The sequence below is a fragment of the Ciconia boyciana genome, chromosome 4, assembly GCF_034638445.1.
Source record: "Ciconia boyciana chromosome 4, ASM3463844v1, whole genome shotgun sequence".
In the NCBI taxonomy this organism is placed as follows: Eukaryota; Metazoa; Chordata; class Aves; order Ciconiiformes; family Ciconiidae; genus Ciconia; species Ciconia boyciana.
This window is the reverse complement of record NC_132937.1, coordinates 40,868,627-40,893,006: the sequence shown is the minus strand read 5'-3', so window position 1 is coordinate 40,893,006 and position 24,380 is coordinate 40,868,627. Positions and strand designations below refer to the sequence as shown.

General features: G+C 35.9%; 1 protein-coding gene across 3 annotated transcripts in view; it reads right to left on the bottom strand.

Moving 5' to 3' along the window:
• NLN (neurolysin) overlaps positions 1-24,380 on the bottom strand; it is a 39,117-nt gene that overhangs the window by 3,131 nt on the left and 11,606 nt on the right. For all 3 annotated transcript variants that reach the window (XM_072860844.1, XM_072860843.1, XM_072860845.1), the window contains exons 2-12: positions 23,039-23,295; positions 20,406-20,554; positions 14,897-15,004; positions 13,293-13,395; positions 12,404-12,564; positions 10,802-10,937; positions 8,243-8,609; positions 6,674-6,875; positions 3,362-3,548; positions 1,921-2,049; positions 1,292-1,428 (exon numbers count right to left, since the gene is read on the bottom strand). In XM_072860844.1, the coding sequence (XP_072716945.1) occupies positions 1,292-1,428; positions 1,921-2,049; positions 3,362-3,548; positions 6,674-6,875; positions 8,243-8,609; positions 10,802-10,937; positions 12,404-12,564; positions 13,293-13,395; positions 14,897-15,004; positions 20,406-20,554; positions 23,039-23,295 (1,936 nt within the window). The remainder of the gene's footprint in view (positions 1-1,291; positions 1,429-1,920; positions 2,050-3,361; positions 3,549-6,673; positions 6,876-8,242; positions 8,610-10,801; positions 10,938-12,403; positions 12,565-13,292; positions 13,396-14,896; positions 15,005-20,405; positions 20,555-23,038; positions 23,296-24,380) is intronic.

The following is a 24,380-nucleotide window of genomic DNA, read 5'->3' as shown; positions in this document are numbered from 1 at the left end:
TGCTAACAGTTTAAAAAAGTCAGTAAGTCTGACCCCTCCCCAAATGCCACTTTTAAGATCCAATATGAACAGCATTTTATTAAAAAGTTGTTTTATTCTCTCATTTAACTTGCCATTTCTTCTCTCCTGTTCTTCTTTATGAGTGACATTATTCCCATTGAATAAGCAGGTATGCTTATTCTCACATGTACCTGTCATGAATCCCTAGCACTTCAAGATCAGGCTTGACCTCCAAACTTCATCACCTCTCCTCTCAAACTATTCAGTTTGTTGCTTTTCTTCGTAAAACCCCTTTTGGGTTTTTTTAGCCTCTAGCCCATCTCTGCTTTGGACTCCTCTCTTTGTCCAGGTCAAAGTCTAACCTTGTTTACTTTCTCCACCCTCTAGAGGGAGGGACAGTTCTAGAAGTTCTGGTTGCTGTGATAAGGAAAGGGAGGAATGAAGGCAAATTCCAGGAGAGGAACAGGAAAGTCAAGCACTTTCTACTCTCTACTTCTCTCTTGTATACGTTTACTGAAGGGAAGAACTAGTGCTGGCTGCTGAATTCAGAAGACAGATAAGAGGATCAGGAAAACCAAAAACTCTTTCCCACCATAGAACTGCAGCATCTCAACTCAAGTCTAATACTATAATCTCTGAAAAATAAAAAAGGTTGCCAGAATTGGCAGGACTACTAACCACATCACTAACTATAGTTTCTTTCTGCTGGAGGCAGAAGAGGCTGGAGAATGACACAAGGGAAAAAAAGCCCAGTAAATCTAGAACCTGTCAATGATTTGAACTTCAAAAGCCACTTGAGAGAAAAACCAAAGAGGAGAAAATTTGCGAGTTGTGCTGTGAAAGAAAAAGCTCAAAATAAATTCAGTTTTCTAAACAATAACTACATAAAAGTACCACATACTTGACATACTATTAATGGAAATAGAGCACCATTATCATACAAATTTCACAGCAGAAGAATATCCACCTGCTCTTGCAATGGAAGAATATGTTTTTTCAGTCTAAAATTAAAGAGGGAGGCATTAGTCAATGTGACACAATGTCTTAAAAGTGTCATAATTTAATATTAAATCTATGACTATGTAAGAATTGTATTAAAATCCAAGTGCTCTTGGAAATTTTAAGATGATTTTCTAAAGTAATTATGTATACACCTTTTTTTTTTGTTGATCTGAACTTGACGGGTACAGAACTACTTGAGATGTTATACCTATGAATCATGATTGCAATTAATGTAGTTTCAGAGACAAAGAGCAATAAAAGTCTTTAGTAAAAAGTATTCATCACCTACCTTTGGATTCATTATTCCTTCTTGCTTAAAGCAGCTATAAAAAATGTCAATGGAAAACACTTCACTCCACAGGTATCCATAGTACTGACCATCATAACCACCTGCCAGATGTCCAAAAGTAGCTGGCATGTTTGTTCCTTGAAAGGTAGATTTAAATTAATTTATTTAAATCAAATGCAGTTATTTCTTTGATGTATACAGTACTTCAACTTTAAGAATAAATTAATAAGGAATTTATACCAACTACTTTGAAACTTCCAGCATAAAGGGTCTGAGTATGCCTCAAAGTATTGGCCATATTCTGTTGACTACAAAGGAAACTCAATTTCCCATTTTAGGCTAGTTGCACATCCAACACAGATGTTACAGAACATCTAAAGTGGTATTCACATCATGTCACTCTAAAATATAACTTGCAAAAGGTTAAGTTTTATATTTACCTTAATCTTCCTTCAGAAGAGATCATTAAGATCACCCCAAGTTTCAAAGTAATTATTTCAGCTTCATAAAGTAGATTATTTTATAAACAACAACTTGTGATTTTTTGTATGCCAAGCATTACTGGGAAAGAAAGGCATGTTTAATCAAACCATTTGGACATGCTGTATAAAAGCTTCATGCTGGCATACCTGGAGTGGCAGGAATTCCTAGAATCTCCACACAGTATTTACCATATTCATCTGCTGGGTCAACAGATGGCTTTGTATGCAGTGCCTGGTCAACTTTGCTCAAAACAATCTGACGGAGGGTTAAAAGGCCTAATTGGATAAGAACATTTAATTAACTAGCATCAAAGTAGCTGGAGTGTCTTTAGCACCTTTCATTCAAAGATCTCAACATGCATCCTAAATTATCAGAATTTTAACCATGGAAAAAACTTGGAGTTATGTCATTTCCACCTGAATTGCATTGGTTACAAGAAGCTGAGAGGCATATTTTTAATAAAGAAATTGTCATTATAAGCTCCATCTTCTCAGATGTTATTTTCCTCACAGATCAAAACCAGAATAAAGCAGGTATTTTAAAAGCAAATTTCAGTATTTAAAATTATGTTTTCAGCTGTTTTCACTTCCAGTATACCATTTCATTCAGGGCTTGCACAGATGGTATTATCTACTCTAAGACACTTCAAAGAACAACAAGAACTGCTGCTGCAGCTGCTGTAGGCTTTTTTGAAAATGGTAGAAGATATGAACCTTTACTCAGACAAAATGCTTATGTAGGTACAGTACCGGTACAAGCCAGAAGGACAAGGACTTCTTGTTCAGGATAGGGGAGCAGTATGAAATAAACAGCAGTGGCTTAATGACAAATTGTACCATAAATGGGTAAGACTATGATATTGGGGGAGTCCTGATTACAGGGACAGAGGGGTGAGACTGACAGAATAACGAGATGATAGGTAATGACATGAGATTACAGGCTCGGTTTGGAGATACATGTGAGGTGGTACAAGATGTGGAAGGAGAAGAGACCTTAGTTTGGGAAGGCAGTATATCTGCTGGGAAGGTAGAGAACATGGACTTAAGGTTCTGCATTGAGAAGTTAAGAGGCTGTTTGAGCAATACAGGGCTACACCACTTCTGTCTGGGTTATGCTATGTATGTTCAATAAATTTGCAAACAACTTTCATGTCTGTCAAATGTCATGTGCAAATCAAATGTAGACAATACATGTAGAAAATCTGATACTGTATTCGTGCACGGTGCCTGCCCTGGGCTACTGGAAAAAACATGACAGAAAACCCAGGACCTTTCCCTCCCTCCCCCAATTTTAAATGAGCAAAGTTGGTAGGTAAAAAAGTCACAGGGAGAGGAATGCAAAGGTATTTTAGTCCTGTGGGTAACCTGGAAAATCAGAGCTGCCACTGTTCCTGCAAATAGTGGTATCTGTCATCATAGCCTTTATTAATGGTGGTACCCATGCAAATAAACCCAGAAAGACAGTGATAAGTGTACACACAGAAGAAATATAATGGACATCTTATGTTTGTCTTTAATGTTTCCCCACCAATTTTTTAAATTATATATTTTTACACATACACTGTGGGGAGAGAGGGCAGAGAGATACCTGTATTAGCCAGTCTAGAGGCAGCAAGTTTCTCAAGGAGAGTGTCTCCAACATGGCTTTCATCTTTATAATGTCTTGACATTTGCTGTAGTGGTTCTTTTTCCCATACCCAGTTCTCAAACATTTGTGAAGGTACCTCTACAAAGTCTGTTTCCACATTAGTTCCACTAAACCTAGCAAAATCAGTCTGAAAGGAAAAGCCATTGTATTAAATGAAAATAGAAGCCAGGATTTCTAGCAGAATATAAACTTTTAGATGCCAAAATTTCAGAGTTAATCACAGGAAAAGGCATAATTTGAACAGGTCAATAACAATAACAACATCAATAATGGTAATAATAATAATAATGTGAATTTTAAAGAAAGGAGGGCAAAAATTCAGATATAAGACTATCACGAAGCAACAAAATAGATTACTCAGTAGTTATTTACTGCATTCTCTACTGGCGTGAAACAGTACTCCAGTTTTCTTAATATTATTGATTTTTACCTTTTAGCTTATGACAGCAATACAAATGTTTCTGTGCTGTCTTATGACAATGATATAATTTGTAAATTGTTGTAAAATATTGTTATATTACCCCAAAGTAAAATAATAAACTCCAATTATACACTTATAAAATAGTTTATTGTATTACAGTTTACCGCACTGATTCAAAGATTTTACTTGACCAACTTATCCTATTAAGCTTTGTCCTAACTGTCTTCATTCATAAAGTTAATATGGTTAACATACAGCACAATTTTTTGAGCCAGTAATACATGGCATGAAATAAATGAATCCTAGCAACTTTATCCATGAAAGGTCTCAAAATCTGACACTCAATCACTGATAGAAGAATCTTCCTTCTGAAAGCCAAGCACATTAGAGCTTTTTATTTTTTACTTCAGTATCATCAATCACTTCATGTTTAAAAAGCACCCTCCAGATACTAATTTTGAAGAAAATTTTTGTACAGTTAAAAATCTTCATTAAAATATATTCCAAACCCAAAATATTTCTAAAAAGAAACAGTCATTTTTGGAAGACAGTTGTTCAAATGCCAACAGAAATTATTTTGTCTCACTCTACACTTGCCCTGTAATAAGTCTACCTCCTCTTGCCAACCCAATTTTATTGTTCTTCCCTTCTCAGCAACATTCTAACACAACATTTCAAGTGCTAAAAGAAAAAGAGAATTCTCAGTTTCCCAAACGCCCTCTCTAAGAGCTGTAGATATTCTTGGGTTCCATCCTCCACTGGGGAATATATGCCCCAGGAGTACTGGCTTTTGAACTTACTTTTTTGCAGGATTACAACAAAAAAAAAGCATTTATAATATAGGGCATGACAAAGAACTGACAGCTATGTCATGTTCATATATCTTCCTCTCATGTCTTCAGAAGAACAACAGAAAAGGAGAAAAACATTTGCCTTCATTTACACTTGTGGGTTGCTCAAATCCATAGTTGTAACAGGCTGGACCTTCTTACTGTACTTGCTGAATAGCAGCTATGAAGAAAAGCCAGGAAGCATCAGCTGGGAAGAAATGGTGATAGAAGTGGCTAGAGCAAAAGGCAAGAGGAGTGCAAGAGTTTGTTGGCCTCCAGATATCCTCATTTACCCATACACAAGTGCACCATGCAAACAAAAACGCTAACAAAAAAATATTAAGACATTTGGTTGAAGGTTCTTCAATAGCTCTCCTTCCCTAACAGCATAAACAGATCCCCTCCCTGCCCTGATACCTCACTTTCCAGCAGACTCCCACTACATTACAAAGAGTATCACACTCCAAAAGCTGACCTTTACCAGCAGCTCACAGATTCCCACCCAGTCCAATCTCTGCATACCCTTTAAATGTCAAGTTTTAACATGCTTAAACAAATCATCGTATGAAACAAGGTAGTGCTTTGCACACACAAATCCCAGAGGACAGTATGTTCTTATGTGGGACTAGGAAGTTATGTGCAGGTGTGCAAATAACAATTTACATAAAATACAACAGCAGTAAGCACAGTAGCTATGCACACAGAAAACACCTCAGCAGTGGGAGAGACAACTGGAAAGCAGGCCTCCCTGATCTGTGTGCAATTCCACAGCAAGTGAAGTACATATGCATTGGTATTGTTGGCTTGGGCTGCCCAGAAGGGGCTCTGCAACACCCAGGCACATCCTCATTGGTTATCAAAATGTTGCAGTCAATTTTGTACCAATGCTGAACGTGTCTCATTCATAAACACCTTCTAGGTAGTTTAAAAGAAAGAACAGGTTTTATTTCTCAATTTTTGAGCTCAGAAACACCTGTCTTATGGGGAAGATGATCAACTAATCATTGTATTTTTACCTTTGACATGATACAAAAATATCTAAGCAAGTCTAGCTACTTGTTCTGAAGTTTGCTTGAATGTCATTTGTTTAATTCTAGATTTAATATACGGATTTCTATGACTTTGTTTCTTTATTCTGCAGTCCTAGTCCTAGGATCAAGGTCAAGAATTAAAATCTAATGTGTGTCATATTTCTCTGATTTTATTATTTGGTACTTGTTTATAAAGAAGATGAAAGCAGTGCTACACTAAGTCTGGATTTGTGTATTATGTGAATATTTTGGTTAATGAATACTGAGACTTGTCTCTCTCTGAAACATAAAATTTTCATAAGGCCAGTAATAAATTTATAATCTAGCAGAATCAATTTTACATGTAAGTAAAAATGAAACCAGCACTTTTACAACTTTATTGTCATCTTGATGCATAACCTGCAGACTAGCTTCAGTTCCTTCCGGTCACCGTGAGAACCCTGACTGTCAGATAGGAGAGCAGAAAACACAATAGCTCAGGCAAGACCTGTTTTATGCTTTTGATGTAAAGAGTGATAGCTCTCAAGAGTACTAAATGCCAACATGCTGGAAACGATCTGGACTCACAAATCATTTGCATTCATAGGTACAGCAACCTTTTTTTGCTTCTAATACCTAGCATGCTACTAGAAGTAATAAAAAGCCCTCTGACAGCTGTGACAGAAGCCACCACTGATCACCTTCTTTACCTCACACATGGATCTATTTTACTCATCACAGGTACCTGCATGGTGCAAATGCATATGTTCCTATGAAAATGTTTTTCACAAGAAGGTGTATTTATTGCTGTAGTTTTAAATAAAAATTAAAACAACAACAAAAAAACCCCCAACCTGCCACTTTGAAAAATAACCAGAAAAAGTGCATATGTACTTTACTAAAATTAGAAACCACCAAAATAGACTTATACCATGCTTTGAGACAGTGGAGAAAGAAGTAAGTCTTACACTGGAATTGAAACATCACTAACCTGTGCACATATCTGATGCATTACATGACCAAATTCATGGAAGTAAGTCTTTACTTCATCATGTCGCAGCAATGATGGGTGATCTGATGCTGGTTTTGTGAAGTTGGTTACCAGAGCAGCTACAGAGATCATTCTGCTGCCATCAGAGAGAAGACAGCCGGGTTGGAGACCAAAGCATGCTGCATGCCCATACTTTCCCTCTCTGTATGAGAAAAGATATCAGACACTATCTTCAAATCACAAACCTGCTCACCAGAATGGCAAAGCCTATTCAAGAACAGGGACAATCAGTCAGTATCTCTTTAAAGATTTACACAAAGAAATTACATCTTTTCATGATGTCTAAGACTCACTAAGTTTAAGATCCTGTTAAGAACAAAAGGGGAAAAAACCCCAGTGCTTAAACCACATCAGTTTAAGATTCACAGCAGAATTTACAAGAATCTGATTTTTACTTAAATACTGGAAGTATATATACTTTAGATGTCAATTCTATTCTGTAACAGGAAGGACTAGGTTCTGTCCTCTGAAGCTGTATTTTTTCTTTCATTACAGGAGGCAAAAGAATAGTTTACTGCATTTTCAGTGTGATCCAAAAGTTTAAAGAAAAATGATTTTGAAATTTTTTCCCTAAACCCAAGTAGTTAACTGGGTAGTTAAGTCAGAAGAGCCTTACTAACAAATAGCTTCAGCTATTTGCTGCAGCTTCAGCAATTCACATGATATGCAGAAAGGGGGGAGCAGGCAAACAGGTGAAGGAGATAACGTGCCTGTCTTAAAAAGAACAATTTATGTACTATTGTATTGACTAACTTAACTTTCTTGACCCAGAGAAGCCTTAAATCAATTTATATTAAAAAGGGTATCAGCCAGTTTATAAATTGCTAAAGAATAATTAAAAAAACCCCAAAACAACAAACAGTGAGAAACAGTCAAAAAGGACTAGCTAAGAATAAAACCTGTCAAATCAGTCTAGTCTCCTAATCTCTGACAGAACACAGATGAAGCTGTAAATAGCTACAAAGAGAGCTGGAGAACTACAGAGATCAACCAGGAAGTACATTTCAAGGTGTGCTCAACAGGAATCTGTTCTTGGTCCTGATATATTTGATATTTTCTCTAGCAGTCTCAACAACAGGGTACAAAATCCCGATATAAAGTGTACAGAGGAACTGGGAGAAACTAGGAACACTTGGCAGATAGGGTCTAAACAGACTGGAGTAACAGTTCAACATAAATGAAAAGTAAACCACAGTATTACAGTTAAGAAGGAAAAAGGTTCATAGAGGCAAAAAATGATGGACAACTGACTAGATAGCAATACTACAGAAAATAAACAAAGTAGTAATGTTTCATAAACTGAATATAAGCAAGAAACGCAGTAGTACTGCAAAAAAAGAAAAAGTGTAAACAATCTGAAAACAGTCCAGAGGACAATTTAATGAACACAGTCTTGTCAGTGGGACAAATATTTACTTCCAAACGCATTTAATTTCAATGACACCAGCAACCCACTAAGAAGACCAATTCCATTTTAAACACATAAGTAACACACTAAGTCATAATTACCTGGGGTAAAGGTCCAAATAGAACTGCCCTAACATTTCTCCTGTTGAATTATCCTTTACTGTATAAAGAGTAACGCTGTCATGCCAAACATGAGCGCTTTCTACTTGTTCAAATGCAAGTCCCAGCAGCTTCTGGTAAATATTCAGTAAGCCCTCTGTAACAGCCTCAATTGGGAAGTATTCCTTCAGCTTTTCTTGATCTATGGAGTACTTCAGCTCTTCTGTTTTGTTCATATAATAATGAAGATCCCATGCATTGATTCTTCCATCATAATCAAAGTTTCTTTCTTTACACTCCTTTTTCTTCAAATCTAGAATGAATTCTCTTTCTTCCTCAACCAATGGCTTTAGCTTCTTACTCAAATCATCTGAAACAAAGATTGCCTTGGAATCAACTTCTGTGCTTCTTACTATAATGTGTATTCCTATAAAATACTCATAACTTTAAGCACATGCCCCAAGAGTGGATGCTAGTTTTCCATTTGTTGACTAACAGCAAGCAAACTGTCTGCTTTCTTGTCTTAATGAGTTTTAATTGCAGGCATGCTACAAACAATACAGGAATCCATACAGGCCTAGCAGTACTGTGAAGGGTTTTGGTCAATTTAGGCTTTTTCAAAGACATCAGAAATGGAAAGTAACGCTAGACGCTTTTGCTTGAAGCATTTGATTTTACCTCATGTAATCTCATGTTTCTGCAGAAACAGCCGACTGGAAGTGAAACACAAAATTCAAACAGTACTTTTTTTTTCCAAGACTTTTCAAAACAGGCTATGACCTACTTCTAGCTAAAGTCCTATGAAAGAACAAGAGACTAAAGAGTTCTTGCCTATTTGGTGGCTACCTTCTAGACTACTGAAGCCACTGGATATTAATCTCTGTGATCCCAATTTTTTCCAATATAGCTTTTCTTGGACAAGAAAGGGTCATAGCACTATGAATCCAATATGTTGAATATAAAATATTTAAGCTTACTGAAACTCCTATAAAGTACATACTGTATTTATTTTCTTGTAAGTATTTCTGGACTACCAGACACTTTTTTCTTCCTTAAGAATTCAGGTTAATGTTCACTATTGGTATCTAGAGTGTAAAATTTAGGAATTGCGACTCCTGTTTCTATGTAGGCTTAAGGCACTATATGCATTTACATGATTGAAATACTATCTGCAGCTTGTGTTATGCTAAATTCAAAATATGTCATAGGACAGAATGCTTTTCTTTGTAGCCATAAGATTGCCTTATGAACATTGATTTAAAACATGAATATATATGAACAAAGCAAAGCAGATCATACTGTCATGCTTGTAGCTGAGGCTATATCAAAAGAACTAAATTAAAACTGACAATTAATTTGATGAACATTCTCCCTCTACGAGAATTACCATGAAACATGATATTTATGAATAGAAAAGAATATGATCTTGTACTGTAAAAAGTTAAAGTCACAACAATAACTGCTAAGTTATGACGTGTCAGCTTCAAAACAAATGAAAAAATACAGTATTATAAAAACCCATTTAGAATTACAAAAATATAATGGAAATAAAAGAGTCCAAACTACTTTAAGTACACTTAAAATAAATTGGGTAATTCTAACATTTAAATATAAATCAAAATAAAGTGTAAGTTCATTGGCAAATATATGGATAATTGGTATTGCCAAATATGGAGCTGAGCTCACACCATAACAGAAATGTGACAGAATTACAGGTGAAGGAAGAGGCGCATTTGAACTTTATTGATGTAAAAACACAAAAAAACACTACCACCAAACAGAGTTCATTGCTGTATTAAATTATTTTGGAAGGTTTATTTATACAATATACAATCTTAAGTGGTGTTAGGACACATTAATAAACAAACACGTACTATTCTGTAGAACTACATAATTCCAGAAAGTAGAGGTTAACTCTATGCACAAGAGTGGGCCCAGTGAGGTCAACAGGATGACTATAAATTCATAAACTGCTCAGTTTAAAATTTTCAAGATATCTCTGTTTTCAGATCAAATTCCATTAGAGGGCTTTTGAATTCCAGATTTAAACTGTCATTCCAGATCTAAGTTTTTAATTCAGCTCATGGAAGTTGCATCATCACATACTGTAATCTTTCATTATACTTAATGCAGTTGTATCAGAAAAAGACACTAAGGCTGCAGATGCACAAAAAATTGCAGCTAACCTAATTGAATGAAAAGCTGCAACTGTGACGCAGCCTCTTGAACTGATAAAATTGCTTAGGCTGCACATGGTATTCTGGTTCTAAATTAGGATAACTGCATTTTGGGGCAGAGAAAGACATAACTGCTTGCCTACATTGGCTGTCACAAAGCAGTTATTTTCAGATTTTTGTCTTGTGATTCCCTGTTTTGGAGCAATTGCATTTGTACAGCTATGGTCTAAAAAAAAATATATGCCACAACAGAGGCAACAGAGAATTCCTTTTCTGTCTAAACATGATGGACTCTGTGACCCAATTATGCATTTATATTTATCTTGGCTGAGGAGTCATGTTGCCACACCAAATATAGAAGTATTGTTTATAAATAAGAACAAACCTAAGAAGGCTGTTACGTTATCTGTGCTCTTTGCAGTGTTTACCTCCAGCACAAAGTTGGCATGTGTATTATAACCAAGAAGCTCTGCTACTTTTGCCCTTAGTGGAAGCAATTGCTGAAGAATTTTTGTGTTCTCCTAAAAAAAAAAGAGGCGGCAAATTTGTAAAGTGAAACCAGAAAATGCATGTTATCAAAACAATTATCTGAATAATATCTGTAATGATAAGAAACAGCAAACATTTAAAATGAAACACTCTAAGATATAAATATAGAATAATGTAAGTTTAGCTAGATTCCTGTAATTTTTTTGTCACAGCATTTGATTGCAGGTAGCTAGTTTTCTGGTCAATCTGAGTCATGATTCTCCCTTTTTTAATTTATCTGTTTTAACTAACCAAAATTTGATTAACCAAAATTTATCTGTTTTAAGTAACCAAAAGATATCCTTTTAGGATAATAACAAATCTTTGACTGTTGCAAAGAGTTTATTTCCTTTATCAATCATTTAAATGTGAAAGATAACAGGGAAATGGCTGGCAGCAGGCTTAACTGCTTGTTAGTGGTGAAGACAGACTGCAAAACAATTGTACAAATATTCAAAGCTTGTTTGCAAATTTCCCTCTTTTGCCATTCTGACAGTAGCAGTCAGGGAAAGAGAGCTGAAACACAAAAATGCCAGGCCCTGACCTAAATGTGGTGGAAGATCTCTGAGAAGCTCAAAATGTAACTGTTTTAGCCTCCAGTTCTGGAAAAAGTGAGATTTCTCAAGGAAAAAACTTTTTTTCAAGCACTTGGTTCGAATAATGTCCCACAGTTTTAACAGCAAGTCCCTTTAAGTGTGCTGACTTGCAGAGTGTTCAGTTCTTGGTGCCATTTTATCTTACCCTGTACTCTTCACATTTGCCAGCACTTCAAGTACAAAAGCTCAACTCTGCCATTGTTCTCTAATGAATGGTTGGTACAATTGTCTGAATGACACTTCTTCTATCCTTTCTATCCTTTTCATTATTTTTGTACCTGTCTAGGTGCCTGGACTCATCAGTATCAAATAAATTATTTGTGAAATTATTTCTTCTTTTTATAAGGCATGTTTCCAGCTATTTTTCAGATAATGAAATGAAACTTTTATAAAAATTAGGTTTTTAAAAAAATCTAATTAAAATTCTCATCAATATGCAATGTATTAATTTCACATTTAATCACCTGTATTTCATAATTAAAACGTGTGCTTAAATAACCCCTCTCATTCCGAAGAATCCCAAAGTACTACAGAAGCTACAATCAGACGTCCTTCTCTGGGAGGAAAGTGCCAGTAAGCAGCTGCAAAACACTGTAGGGAAATTTGGCAAAAGATCAAAATCCTACTTCTATTTACAGCACCACTGAAACTTTAAGATATGTACACACACACAGGGGGATCATCAACTTCTAAGGTCTTCAGACATCAGAATAAACTGGAGCAAGGAACTGTTAAAGATCACACTGATAAGTTGTGATTTCGTAGTACTAGACAATATATAGAAGTAAAATCTAACATTTAAATGTCCAGCTCCAATTTTCAACTCTGTCATTACCCTGTAGAAAAGTCAATATGCAACATACCTCTTTGCACCTCGAGTTAAAGGCAGATTCCATTTTTCTCCTGGTTTCTGAAATGCAGCACTTCTTCAAGACAGGAAAATAGTGGGGATACTTTAAAGTAATTTTATATTTGTCTTCCTCAGTCTTCTCTAAACTCTTAATAAAGTCATCAGGAAGGCCTTCTATAGAACATAATTGAATAAACAATGTTTACCAGAATTACCTACTCCCCTCTCTTTTTGTGAGATTGTTGCATTTGTTTTGCTGCAATCTAATTTGACATCAGAAATCTCCATGGAAATAACACCCCTCTTTTTAGAACTATTTGCTAAAACTTTTTCAAATCACAACCAAGCAAAATAAAAATTGGAAATGCTTGTGCGCAGAAGAGAAATATATGTAAGGCTACCAGATAAAAACTGAATATGACATAAAAAATGTTCTGGTGTTATTAAAGTACATTTTATGCCATGCCCTTCAGATAATGAATCCCCAAATTCTGTCACATGAAATCTCTAGATCAGTTTAAATGATTGAAGTAGGCAAAATATATTGCAGGACAGAAAAGTTTTTCCAATAATTGCAATGAATATAATACATGGGATTGCCTGATAGTGGAGAACTGAGAAAAGAAGCAGAGGAGAGTAAAGTTATGAAAAAAAAAAGTAGAACAGATATGCCAGCTTGATGGAAGGCAAACACTTCAGGAAGCACAAATCTATTAAGCGATCATAAACACCTGCAAAGCGTAATTCTAAACTGACTTTGGAGAAGGATTAAAAAGGAAGCAGAGAAGATCAGAAAACAGTCAGAATTTCACTTGATCTAACCATCATTCACTGGGCCAAAAACAATTACTCCAGTAAAACTGGAAGGTTGAAGAAATGGAAAGAGCAAGCATACTACTCACCAAGTTCTTCCTTAGAAAATATAAGAAATGTGTTTTCCTCATTCAGGTTTTTGTTAAAGTCTATACACAGCTCACTCAATTTTTTCTTCATCATCTTTATTTCCTGTATGGGGTATAAACTGAACTTAGTGGAAAAACAAAAATCAAACTTGGCAGTTGCTATCCTCCACATGAATAGTATTTAACTTTTTCCAGCTAGGCTCTCTACTAGCTGACAGTGAATACCAGCATTGAGCAAGTAACACACTGCAGGTAGCGTCATACTTCACTCTCCCTCAGCTTCCCTTCTATCTTTCTTTTGGTCCTGAGCAATATTGTTGCCAATGAACCCTGAGTCAGGGCTATCACTCCGACAACATTTCAAATGCGTTCTCAACTCAGGCGCACTGAACACATAAACACATTCTCTGAACAGCATTGTGTGCTAACATTCAATTACTTTCTGCTATTTGAAAAGCCTAAATTACAATTTTAAGTGTAAAAATATCCACTAAAATCAATGAGAATCAAGGGATTAAAAATGCGTGCAACCTACGAAAAAAACACTCCTTTGGAATTGTTCAGGTATGGCAAAAAGAAGAAAATATCCACACAAGACAAGACCATTCCAAAACCTTTTTAAAAATCCTGATATTCACCCATCTGAAACATTTTCTAATATATCTCATAGCATGTCTCTACTCCTTACTGTCAAGTTCACATAAACTTGGTAGTTACCAGTAGAATACACACCAAATACAAAACTTGGCAGAGACTATCATCAGTCAAGTTTTTACTTAAATATAATTCAACTATTGTCTCCTTATAAAGTATTTCAAAATTCCTTTAGAGGCATCCGTTGCCTTTAAGCAATGCAAATACACATGAAACTGTTCCCACTAACTGAAGGATGTGGATGAAGAATGATTATTTTCTACAAAGGGTAAAGTCTATTCAAGAGTCATAACTGAGATTGTTATACAACATCACTTAGAATTTAAAGAGAATTATGTCAGGATCTGAGATGCTGACAATTTTTCTTCACGATTTTCAGAAGTGACAAGTGCTTTTACATGCTTGAGTAAATCCTCCCTTAATGGAGCCAAAATTCTCAGTGTGGCTTGTGCTCCCTTTAAGCTACCTCAAGTTTTTTTAGTCAAAATGCTAAAATCTTGGACACATTTTACCACATTGGTTAGTAATTGAAATTAAAATAGCTGTGTCTTTGTAACAATTACACATACTTCTGAAGCTTGGACTCACAAATAACATTTTTGAGAGGCCTCTTGGCTAGGAATCTATGTAATTTAGGCATTCTCTGTAATCAGAATATATAACAAAGCTCTTCCATATAGGCTTCTTTTACTCTGGAAGGCTAAGAGAGGTGATGCATACCACCTCTATCCACTGAGTACTGTGGGTGTCTAACAGATCAATTTAAAAACCTTAAGGTGATTGAAGTTTAAAGGATGAATCTGGAACTAAGAACAGTTAAGATGAGAGCAGTAATTAAGCAGGTCCAAAAGCACGAAGTTCAAATATATGCTTAGTACAGCTATACAACCATAATATCATCCCTTCAACAGTTCGTCACCTTTGTTTATAAACTAATAGTCCATATTTACATTCTGCACTTCTTTAGGAAGATGGAGTCCGTTTCTTTTTCCCACTTGAACTGATTTCTCTAGATATCGCTTTGTTTCAGGCTTTACATTTTCAAGATCGCAGGTTTGCTGAAATGACAGTATAGAATAATTGAATTTACAACATGGTGTAAGAAACATACCAAGCATTAGAAGGGTCTGAACAAAGTTGTTCTTTAGAACTCCACCACAGTAAAAAAGGAACATCCCAGATTTTAGTGTGAAGGACTTTCCAAAAACAGTTACCTTATACAATAGTATTCTTATGTTGATGTAGCATGGTTTTAAAATAATTTTCTTTTACCAAGTATCTCAGCACATTTACATGCTGTCATAATGGCAAGCCCTTTTATTTTATAGTACAGTGCACTTAAGCTTTTTCTGTAGAGATAGCTTTTTTACACATATTTGAAAATCAGCGCTATAAGGTAACACTGTACCATAAAACTTAGAGGGATTAAAAAAGACCCAAAAGATTAGATGTGTCTCTGAAGGTTATCAGATGGCATAAAATTTGAGCATATACATCATCTCTTTCAGAACAAATCTATCAGTGACAACAAATAAAACAGTATTTCTTTGTCTGGTTATGCCATTACAAAGATCCTTGAATGGTCATTTCCTAAAGCAACCAACATTAAGAGACAAGATACTGGTTGTAACAGAACATAGATCAGTCCTGTGAGGGTCTTCCTTCAAACTGACTACAGCATAACTGTTTAATTCAGAAACTTGCCATTTTGCCCTAAATTGAAAATAATGCTGTACACATTCTAATTTTATCTTCTCATCTAAAAGTGAACATTTAAAAAAAGGTATTAACTTAGAGTCCTTGTTAAAAAGGACATATTCTGTTTAAGTTCACCTTCAAATAAGAGGCTGTTGGAATTAGTTCTGACTTGTCTGCTTACCTACATACAATTAATTCTTGACTAGCACCTCTGAAAAGTAAGGACGTTGAAATATGCAAATTTTATGAAAGAGTTACACAACTGTGTACAGCTGTCAACTAATGACCTGCCAGTGCAAACTACCTCTCTTCCTTAAACAGAAAAAATAAGAGAGAGGAACCTAGTTTGTATTCCAAGAAAAAATAAATAAGAATAAAAACTCCGAAACAGGTATTTTCCCAACTGTCATTTAAAAATAATCCACACAACAACACATAAACAATGTCTACTCCCACCAGTGCCCCATGTTTTGTTTTTACTCTGCTTTGTTTTCACTCTGCAAAGTCACAAGTCCCAGTAGCATTATGCTACAGCAGGACTGCTAAGCATTAGTACAATTGTGTCTAAACTCTTATGCATATACCAATAGTTTATATGCAAGAACTTCTAAGTCCAGTGAAAAAAATTACAACAATCACTTCACTTTGTGATAAACTAACTTTTCTAAAGCAACAGGCAGATTTAACTTAGTTTATGAATAGCGTCATTTGATGAATGATGAATATTTTTTCTGTTTAATACTATCTGTTTACAGGTAATTTTTAAAAGAATCCATACACTCATGAAAGGATGATGTAACTGCTATAGGTCACCACACAGTTAAAGTCAACGATGCTTGAGCCATGTGATTGCATGGTGTACCCTTCACCATGGCTATGATTTTTTTGCAGCACTTGGCCATCACTTTTTTGGTTTTTTGTTTGTTTTTAAATAAGAGGATGTAAATGGTGGAAATATCCTTTTGGGAGGAAAGTAAGTAAAGAAAATCATGCCCTCTGTCCTCTCCAAGTCAAACCTCACATCTCCATCCTCATTTGTGATAAATGCATAAGGCAAGCCACACAGAATATTTCCCAACACAAAGATAAAAAGAATGCTATTACCCTACTCCCTGTGACACTCAGGCTTCCTGCTCTGCTTCTGGCAAAGAATACTCCCTGAAATTCTGCAGCTTCATGAAGATCTTTATGCTACCAAGCACTACATCAAGGATATTGAGTACAAAAATATTTGTAACAATCAGAATTTTCACATATTGTTTTTCCATGGGCAACCCACAACACCAGGGTTCTTTTTTCTGACCTAAGACTAGTGTGATAGAAAAAGCATGACTTCAAAATTATGGAGGTGAAAAATGCAGATACTGTCACTACATTGACATTTATATTGTGCTAACTGTGCTGCAAGGGTCAAAAATAGAAAAGCTGAGAAAAAAAATTGAGTACTCTAATCTCTGTAAAAAGACACTGCTTTTATTACAGTAACAGTTAAGGACAGAGGATTGTGAAAAGTCTCACTGAGTTATTTAGGCATTGTGGGGATGTCCCAGCCCCTCCCATTGAGCATATGGAACTGTCATGCTCCTGAAAATCTCTTGGGCCCAAGCCCAGCAAAAATTTTAGGTAGAAGGGAATTCACAAACACTGATTTTAAGCCTTTAAAGCCAGTGAATATTGGCTCCTTCTAAAGCTAAGGGAAATATTCTTTTGGGAAAAAGGAGGAGAAACCTAAGTTAGTGTTCTTCACCCTTTTCTTGATGACTATACATCTCTCCATACACTTCAAAATAAATCAATGTTAAATAGCTTCTAGTCTTAATATTAGACTTTGTCAAGTTTATCTGCATCACAGACATGCTTAAGATAAACATGATACACACTCAAAAGGTCTTTAAGGGTAAGCAAGCATATAAACGCTCACAGACACAGGAACCAAGGGTGCTCTGTGGTCATCTCTGAACTTCAGTCTGGTCAGGATGGTCTATGTCATCTTGTTCTTCTTTGATGAAGAATTTCCACAACAGAAGTGCTAATTTCAAATATACTACACACATGAAATTTTGGAACTTTCCAGAGGTTTTAGAATGGTCATGGTTGATGATTTTATATACCATTTCATACTTGTTTTGGACAACCATGCTACCTTATTCCATGAAGAAATCTTCAGGCAGAATAAGAAACAAAACCTACTTAGAATATCATGAACAAAAACTGCAGCAGCTGTTTACATCAGGCTGTTTCCTGAGGGCGTGTGGGTGGAGAAGATAGGCAACATTCTTAAGCATGCCTCTGCAAGCCAACATGTGCAGATGTTAGGAGTAATAAAATTTAAAATGATAGTTTCACTACCAAATTCACCTTTATTTCAAGTTTCAGACCCCAAAATAAAAGTTTTCCAAATAATAAGATCTGGAGCATATTCAACAACATGAATTTATGCAGGAATTTTTTCCCCTAATGTGTGGGGAAAAGAAAGATACTAGATTATTTTTAGTTTGTGTTTTTTTTTTTAATTAAACACAAAAACCTCACATATCTTCCACCATCAACAGTTCTTAAATAAAGCAGAATTTAGAAAGAATACTAAACAGTTGTTAACTTAGAAAAGTTTAGTTCTCGTTAAAGGGAGCAAAAACATTCAGGATGTCACTGAGATCAAGCAGATTTACTCATCTTTTAGTGGACTGACTGTACTGTAAATAACATGGCAGTGTGAGGGCCCTCGTTCTCCTCATCGCATTTTAATCCAGCCCCTGCGCAGGATCATGAAACTGAATTCATATACCTGAACTATTAAATCCTCAGTGAGGCCGTGAAAAAGTCTGATTTACTCAAAATGTTTTACTGGCTCATTTAAACTGATAAAATGATTTCAGCAAAACATTTCTGTTTGTGGAAGTCCTGTTTTTTATGTGCTTCTGGAACCTGACTTTTCAACTAGGAGTTTCTAACAGGAGAAGGCATTAGAAATTTAGCAAAAACTAACAAGAACGTTGTGATTTGGAAATAGCGAGACTTGATCAGTCTGGCACTATTGACAATTTCACATCTGTTCTACAGCAAAAACTGCTACAACTTTCGTAGTTATTATGAAGTTGATACATGCTTAGAGACTGCATCTCTGGAAAACTAATATTAAAGCATGCTTGCATGCTGCAGTTAAGCCAAGAAAAATCTCTAAAAAAATTACATGGCAATTTAAGCAACAATTGTAACTGTTATAAAAGCCAAGTATTGCTGCAAAGGAAAATTAAGTAGGAAAGCACCAAATGAAAAAGATTTTTAAAAAAGATTATAAGAAAGTAATACTAGTGAATAACAGCAACTGGTTTTCACTAGCTACTATCAGAAATTCCTGTAAATTAAAAATAGATACACAGGTATGGCAGATTAGGCCTAAATGCATCTGTGTATACTATACTGAAAGGTGGGAAAAATCACAGCAAATAATAAATACATATCAAACCATTTAATTAATAGCAACAGAGCAGGGGAAAAAAAAATCAACATAAGGCATGGGGGGGGGAATCAACATAAGGGACTATCTGCCAACACACAACAGAAGGTCCTCAAAATGGGGCTACTAAATACCTCCACAAACACATAAACAACAATACCCAGCTAGAGGAGAACACTTGATAATGTGCCTAGAAAACACATCCATAGAAGACAATGGTATTGGAAGGCACTTTAATAAGGTGCTGCAAATATTCTGCAAATATTAGTCAATGCTGCAAAAAGCACAAATAATGACTCCAAGAAATAGGGCTCCAATATATTATCAGCATCACAAGAAGATTAAAAATCGGTGGGGTTGAAAGGGAAGATTCACATCTGAAGCATGGACAAATATACATATTTCAGTTTACACATTAGATGGCTTCCTTGCATTATCTTTAAATTACACTTTTGGAAAATTATTAAATGTCACTAGATGCATTTGAACAAAAACAAATGTTCTTCCTGTTTTGAGCTACAAAATAAACAGTACAAAAGAAGAATACAAGATACCTGTACGTGCTCAATTAGAAGGGAACCTAAACAGAAACACAAAAGGGATAGAAACTAGTTCAACAGTAAATGGTTTAATTTAGTTTTATTTTGAGGGTTAAGCAACATATGAGGAGGAGTATACAATGTAGCTGTCTAATTAGCAGATTGAAAGAGGTAATTTTGGAGGTCACTCCCAGTTATGTGTTCTTATTAAATTTCATAACTTAAAACTCAACTTTAAAATTTAAAATGCTCAACAACCTCAGTAAACAACAATTTCGGACACAAATTCAAAAGCAGTATAAAAGCCAACCAAAATCCATTGCTATATTGCCTCTTTTCTTTGTCCCCCTTGGAGATGCTCTGGGCAAACCAGTTCAGGGAGCTCAGCCAGCAGAAAAAAAAAAATAAATTATTTTTCCTGATGGGTTTCCTTCTGCTAGTTTAGCTTCCTTGTACCAGCTCACTGGAAGATTACACAAAAGTCAAAGCTATTGCAATGGAGAGAGAAGGATACGGACCCCTAGACATGAGAGGCAAAGAATGGGAGTGCCAAGTTACACTGGCGTAAGTTTTTGTGGAACCACAGCCTTTTTGTATAGCTGTGTCTTACTGGAAAGATTTGACTGGTACAGACACAGGGGAAACACACACAGTGATGGGGATCTTGAGAAGCGCTGTGGGTACTAACTGCTTTACAGAAAAGCTTTTCACTGCTGGAATTTTATCTACATTTCCACAAGTTACGCAGATGTCATTGTGATTTACCTGCAAATAAACAATCTTCTGAAACACATCTTCTCTCATGCTCATCTCCACATCAAAATTAGAAAGCTTTTTGTCAGCTTCTGTGCTTGCTAAGCGTACCTCTTTGTCAGGTGATACATGCTGGGGAAAATCCAACATGCTTCTTTCCACTGTTTAAATAAAAGACAATGAACAATTACAAAGAAGGCTAGAAAGGCTTTAAGGATAAGTAATTTCCCCCCTTCTGATATTTATAGAAGACGTAAGAAATAAGAACCCAAAGCATTGTGACACTTCAGATCAGGCTTGAAGCAAATAAAGTGATTACACATAATGCAAAAATGAGTAGGTGAAAGGACAAAACCACACACCATTGTGACGAATAAACATGTTACAGAAACTGTCTATTACCCAAGCCTAATTATCTCATCTTACTTCTACAAAATCAACTGAAAGGTATATAAATACGATACATGATTTTTGAAAAATGAACCATTTGTAAGTGAAGACTGACATTGTTTCATGGCTGGCACAGATGCTTCCATGTTAGCATCTGAAGTGAAAATCTCTGAATCTTTCAAACAGGCCCATCTGTCCTGAAGTTATTTTTACATTGTTATGAGAACAGTGTCAAATCCCCATCTTCTCTTCCATGTTTAAGGAGAAAAAATAAGGCAGACACACAAGATGCTGTCTATGTATTCTGAACTTCTAGAGATCAGAAGCTGAGTAATACCACTTTTTTTAGAATGCACCTTTGAGATTAAGTAAATCCTTGCTTATAAAGGAATATTGCATCTTATAATGACATTGAATAGAAATGCTAAAATAGAAAATAATCGTTATGACCAGCTGAATTAACTTAATTCAAAACCAATTATAATTTCACTCTCCTCCACCTCCCCAAAAGCACATTTTAGAGTAACACCATTTTAGGATGATTTAAAGCTTTGTAATTTTATGTAATCTGAAGTTGTTTTATCAAACTCTGAGATACTCTCAGCCCTTCAGAAACCTTTGGAATACAAACATGGGCATATGGTTCTTCTTGAAGTCCAAAGGAAACTTCCCCCCACGCCCTCCTGTCCTCATGCCAAGATGTTTCAAAATGATAAAGTGAGTTTTGGCAATTTCCAAGTGAAATGTAAGGCCTGTTGTCATCTGTGTCTTTTCAGATAACAAGTTCCAGTTACTGGGGTAGTCTTTCATGTACATGTGACAGGGACACACAGGCCTTACAAATCCAAGGTTCTAATGGAAGTCTTGCTGTGGTAATACATCCTTATCATATGCCATGGGCTGTTTCACAGGTAAATCATGCTAACTTCATATACAGCTTTGAAGATTAGCATTAAAAGCTTAAATATGACCCACCACTGCAGTAGCATGTAGAGAAAAAAAGTACATCTTGGAAGATGCAAGTCTTGGTGGCTATGCTGAGGGGCTGGTGGCCACTATTTTCTGAATCAAACATAGATTTTCCTTCTAATTTAATATAAAGCAGAGAGTTTTATACCTTGGTGAAAAGGCTTACAATAATTATACCAAATACATTGGTACAATTAAAACTCAATCTGACAGGAAGCTGTTTGGATGAAGATTACTCAGTCCTGCCAACATCAATTCCAGTCAATTCACTGGATGTGCCTAATCTGTAATTCTAAGTAATGAGAAAGCCAGACTATATTACAGTACAATCATTTGAGCTGCAGGCTGCTCTTTTTTGCTAGGCAAAGATTTTGCTCCAAGCCAGGGTGGCCGTTTTCAGCATTTCTGTTGCTACTGCAGATCTTTTTTAGAGAATTTAAGACAACTTGGTATTTTATTACACTGACTACTTTTTGAGAGTCATGCAGCCACCATCTGATAGGTTTTTCAAAACAAAGCCACCCAAAACACATTTTTATTTTTCCCCATCTCCTCTGATTGACAATTATTAACAAATTAACTGAATGACCTGTGTTTGGCCATTAAACTCCATTCATGTATTGGTATGTCTTCATAACTCATTCAGAACAATCTAGATGTGACTGCATGACCAACACCTCTCCCTGGACTCTTCCAGGCCTTGCAGGCCGTAATATAAAAGTGAGCAAGTAAAGCAGTCTTCTCTCAAAAAAGCATTCAAAAATTCCCCCATTCTCAACCGTCACATTTTCTCCACCAGGAGCTTCAACCTTTCCATTATTCCATTTGACTTGCTTGTCTCAGATTCTGCAGTGTCTGAAAAACGCACTGCTTATCAGATTTGAATGTACTATGCATACCACAGAAGCTGTAGTCTACACTGTTGCACATTGTCCCCTAGCGGTTGTACACAACTGGAAAAGAAAATGTAACTGCGTGGAGCTTCACATGCCAAAAGAAAACAGGTAACCAATGCAGTTCTCTGGATGTGTCAGAGATCAACAGCACAGTTCTGCTAATCCTTATTTTCGTCTCTAGAATAAAGCAGGACAACTTTGTAGCAAATCATGTTACATATTGCTGAGAGGTCCTGAAAGATTATTATGACCAGAGGACCCTTGAGAGGCCTCTACACATTCTACACAAGAACAGCATGGATCAGAATTGTAAGCAACAGTGTTTCTCAGTGTTTCTTTATGTGCAGATGGAATGCCCTACGGAAAGAATCACAAAAAACGTGCACTAACCTGCGTATTCCACTTCTATATTTGCCAAGGCCTGTACAGTATTTTCATGTGTTACTTCTCCAATATCAAGCATCCCGACACTGTCATACACATGCTTTGTCTTCTTGATTAGTTCTTCTGTTCTTGTTCTAATTTGCTCTGGTGACAGGTCCCATCTCAAAAGGTTTTGGCCTGATGCTATGTATGAAGAAACCTTGAGCTGGCTAGTAATTTCTGCTCCTAATGTCATTCTCAACACAAGCCGTGGCCCAACGGACCTGGAAGTATAAAAATGGTCTTTGCATAGCAAGATTCTAGTTCAAGAGGTAGTTTATAGTAAACATTATTAAAGGTCTGTTCCCTTTTTCTTAATTACAGAATATTTTTAGAAGCAAGAACAAAGTCCTTTCTGAAGCCATAGCTTGTCCAGCAGGACCGTACACAGCCTTAATTAGCCTATCAATTAAGGCTAATTTTAAGTAAATCAGAGGTTTGTCTTCTACCTTTTCCATCTAGAGGATGACTAAGCGCGGACAACAGAAAGAGCAGAAAAACAGAATTACAGTTACTGAAACTCTACAGAAACAGACAGTATTTGCATTTTTGAAATAAGGAATAAAACCCACATAGTGATTTGTAGATTATGAAGACCAAGAACTGCAAAGATGCACAAAACAAGACACACACAAAAGTCATTTGGTCATATTCATTACGACAAATAATTTTATATTTATACAGGATGTCTGCCACATAATCAGCCACGGGAGGAAAACTTCTAGTTGTTACTCACTTGAAAATTCATTCCTTTAATTGTTGTGCATTTTAAATAGACAGTTTCACTCTATTGCTGTAATTTATGTACTATTAATCCTGATTATATAAATCAACTATATTTCAGCTTTAGCTAGCAGGAAGGTTTACATATGTAACTGATCTTAGTGTGCTGTGCAATCAATGGCTGCCTTTTCACTAATCTTTTTGACAATATTAAAAAAAAAAGTTACTTGGAGCAATGAATCCAACTTTTTAATCAAGTTAAGAAGATACTGGCTTCAGAAATACAGGTGTCTACCCTCCCACCATAACAAACCAACACTCAACTTGGTTGTATAAAGGAGAAGGATACAGACTCAGGCAACTGACTGAAGTGGGGCTAATAGAAACCCACACAGTCAACAAGATGTCCACCTGGCGACTACATTAATAGCTGAGTTCATATATGAAGTAGTTGCTGAGGAAGATTAATAATTTGATAGTAATTAAAAGCTTTCATTCAAGGAGTAAAACTTGCTGCAGTGTTTCATATCATAGGAGGATCATGGGAGCATCATAGGAGGATCTCTGGCTGGCAGAGACTATCTGC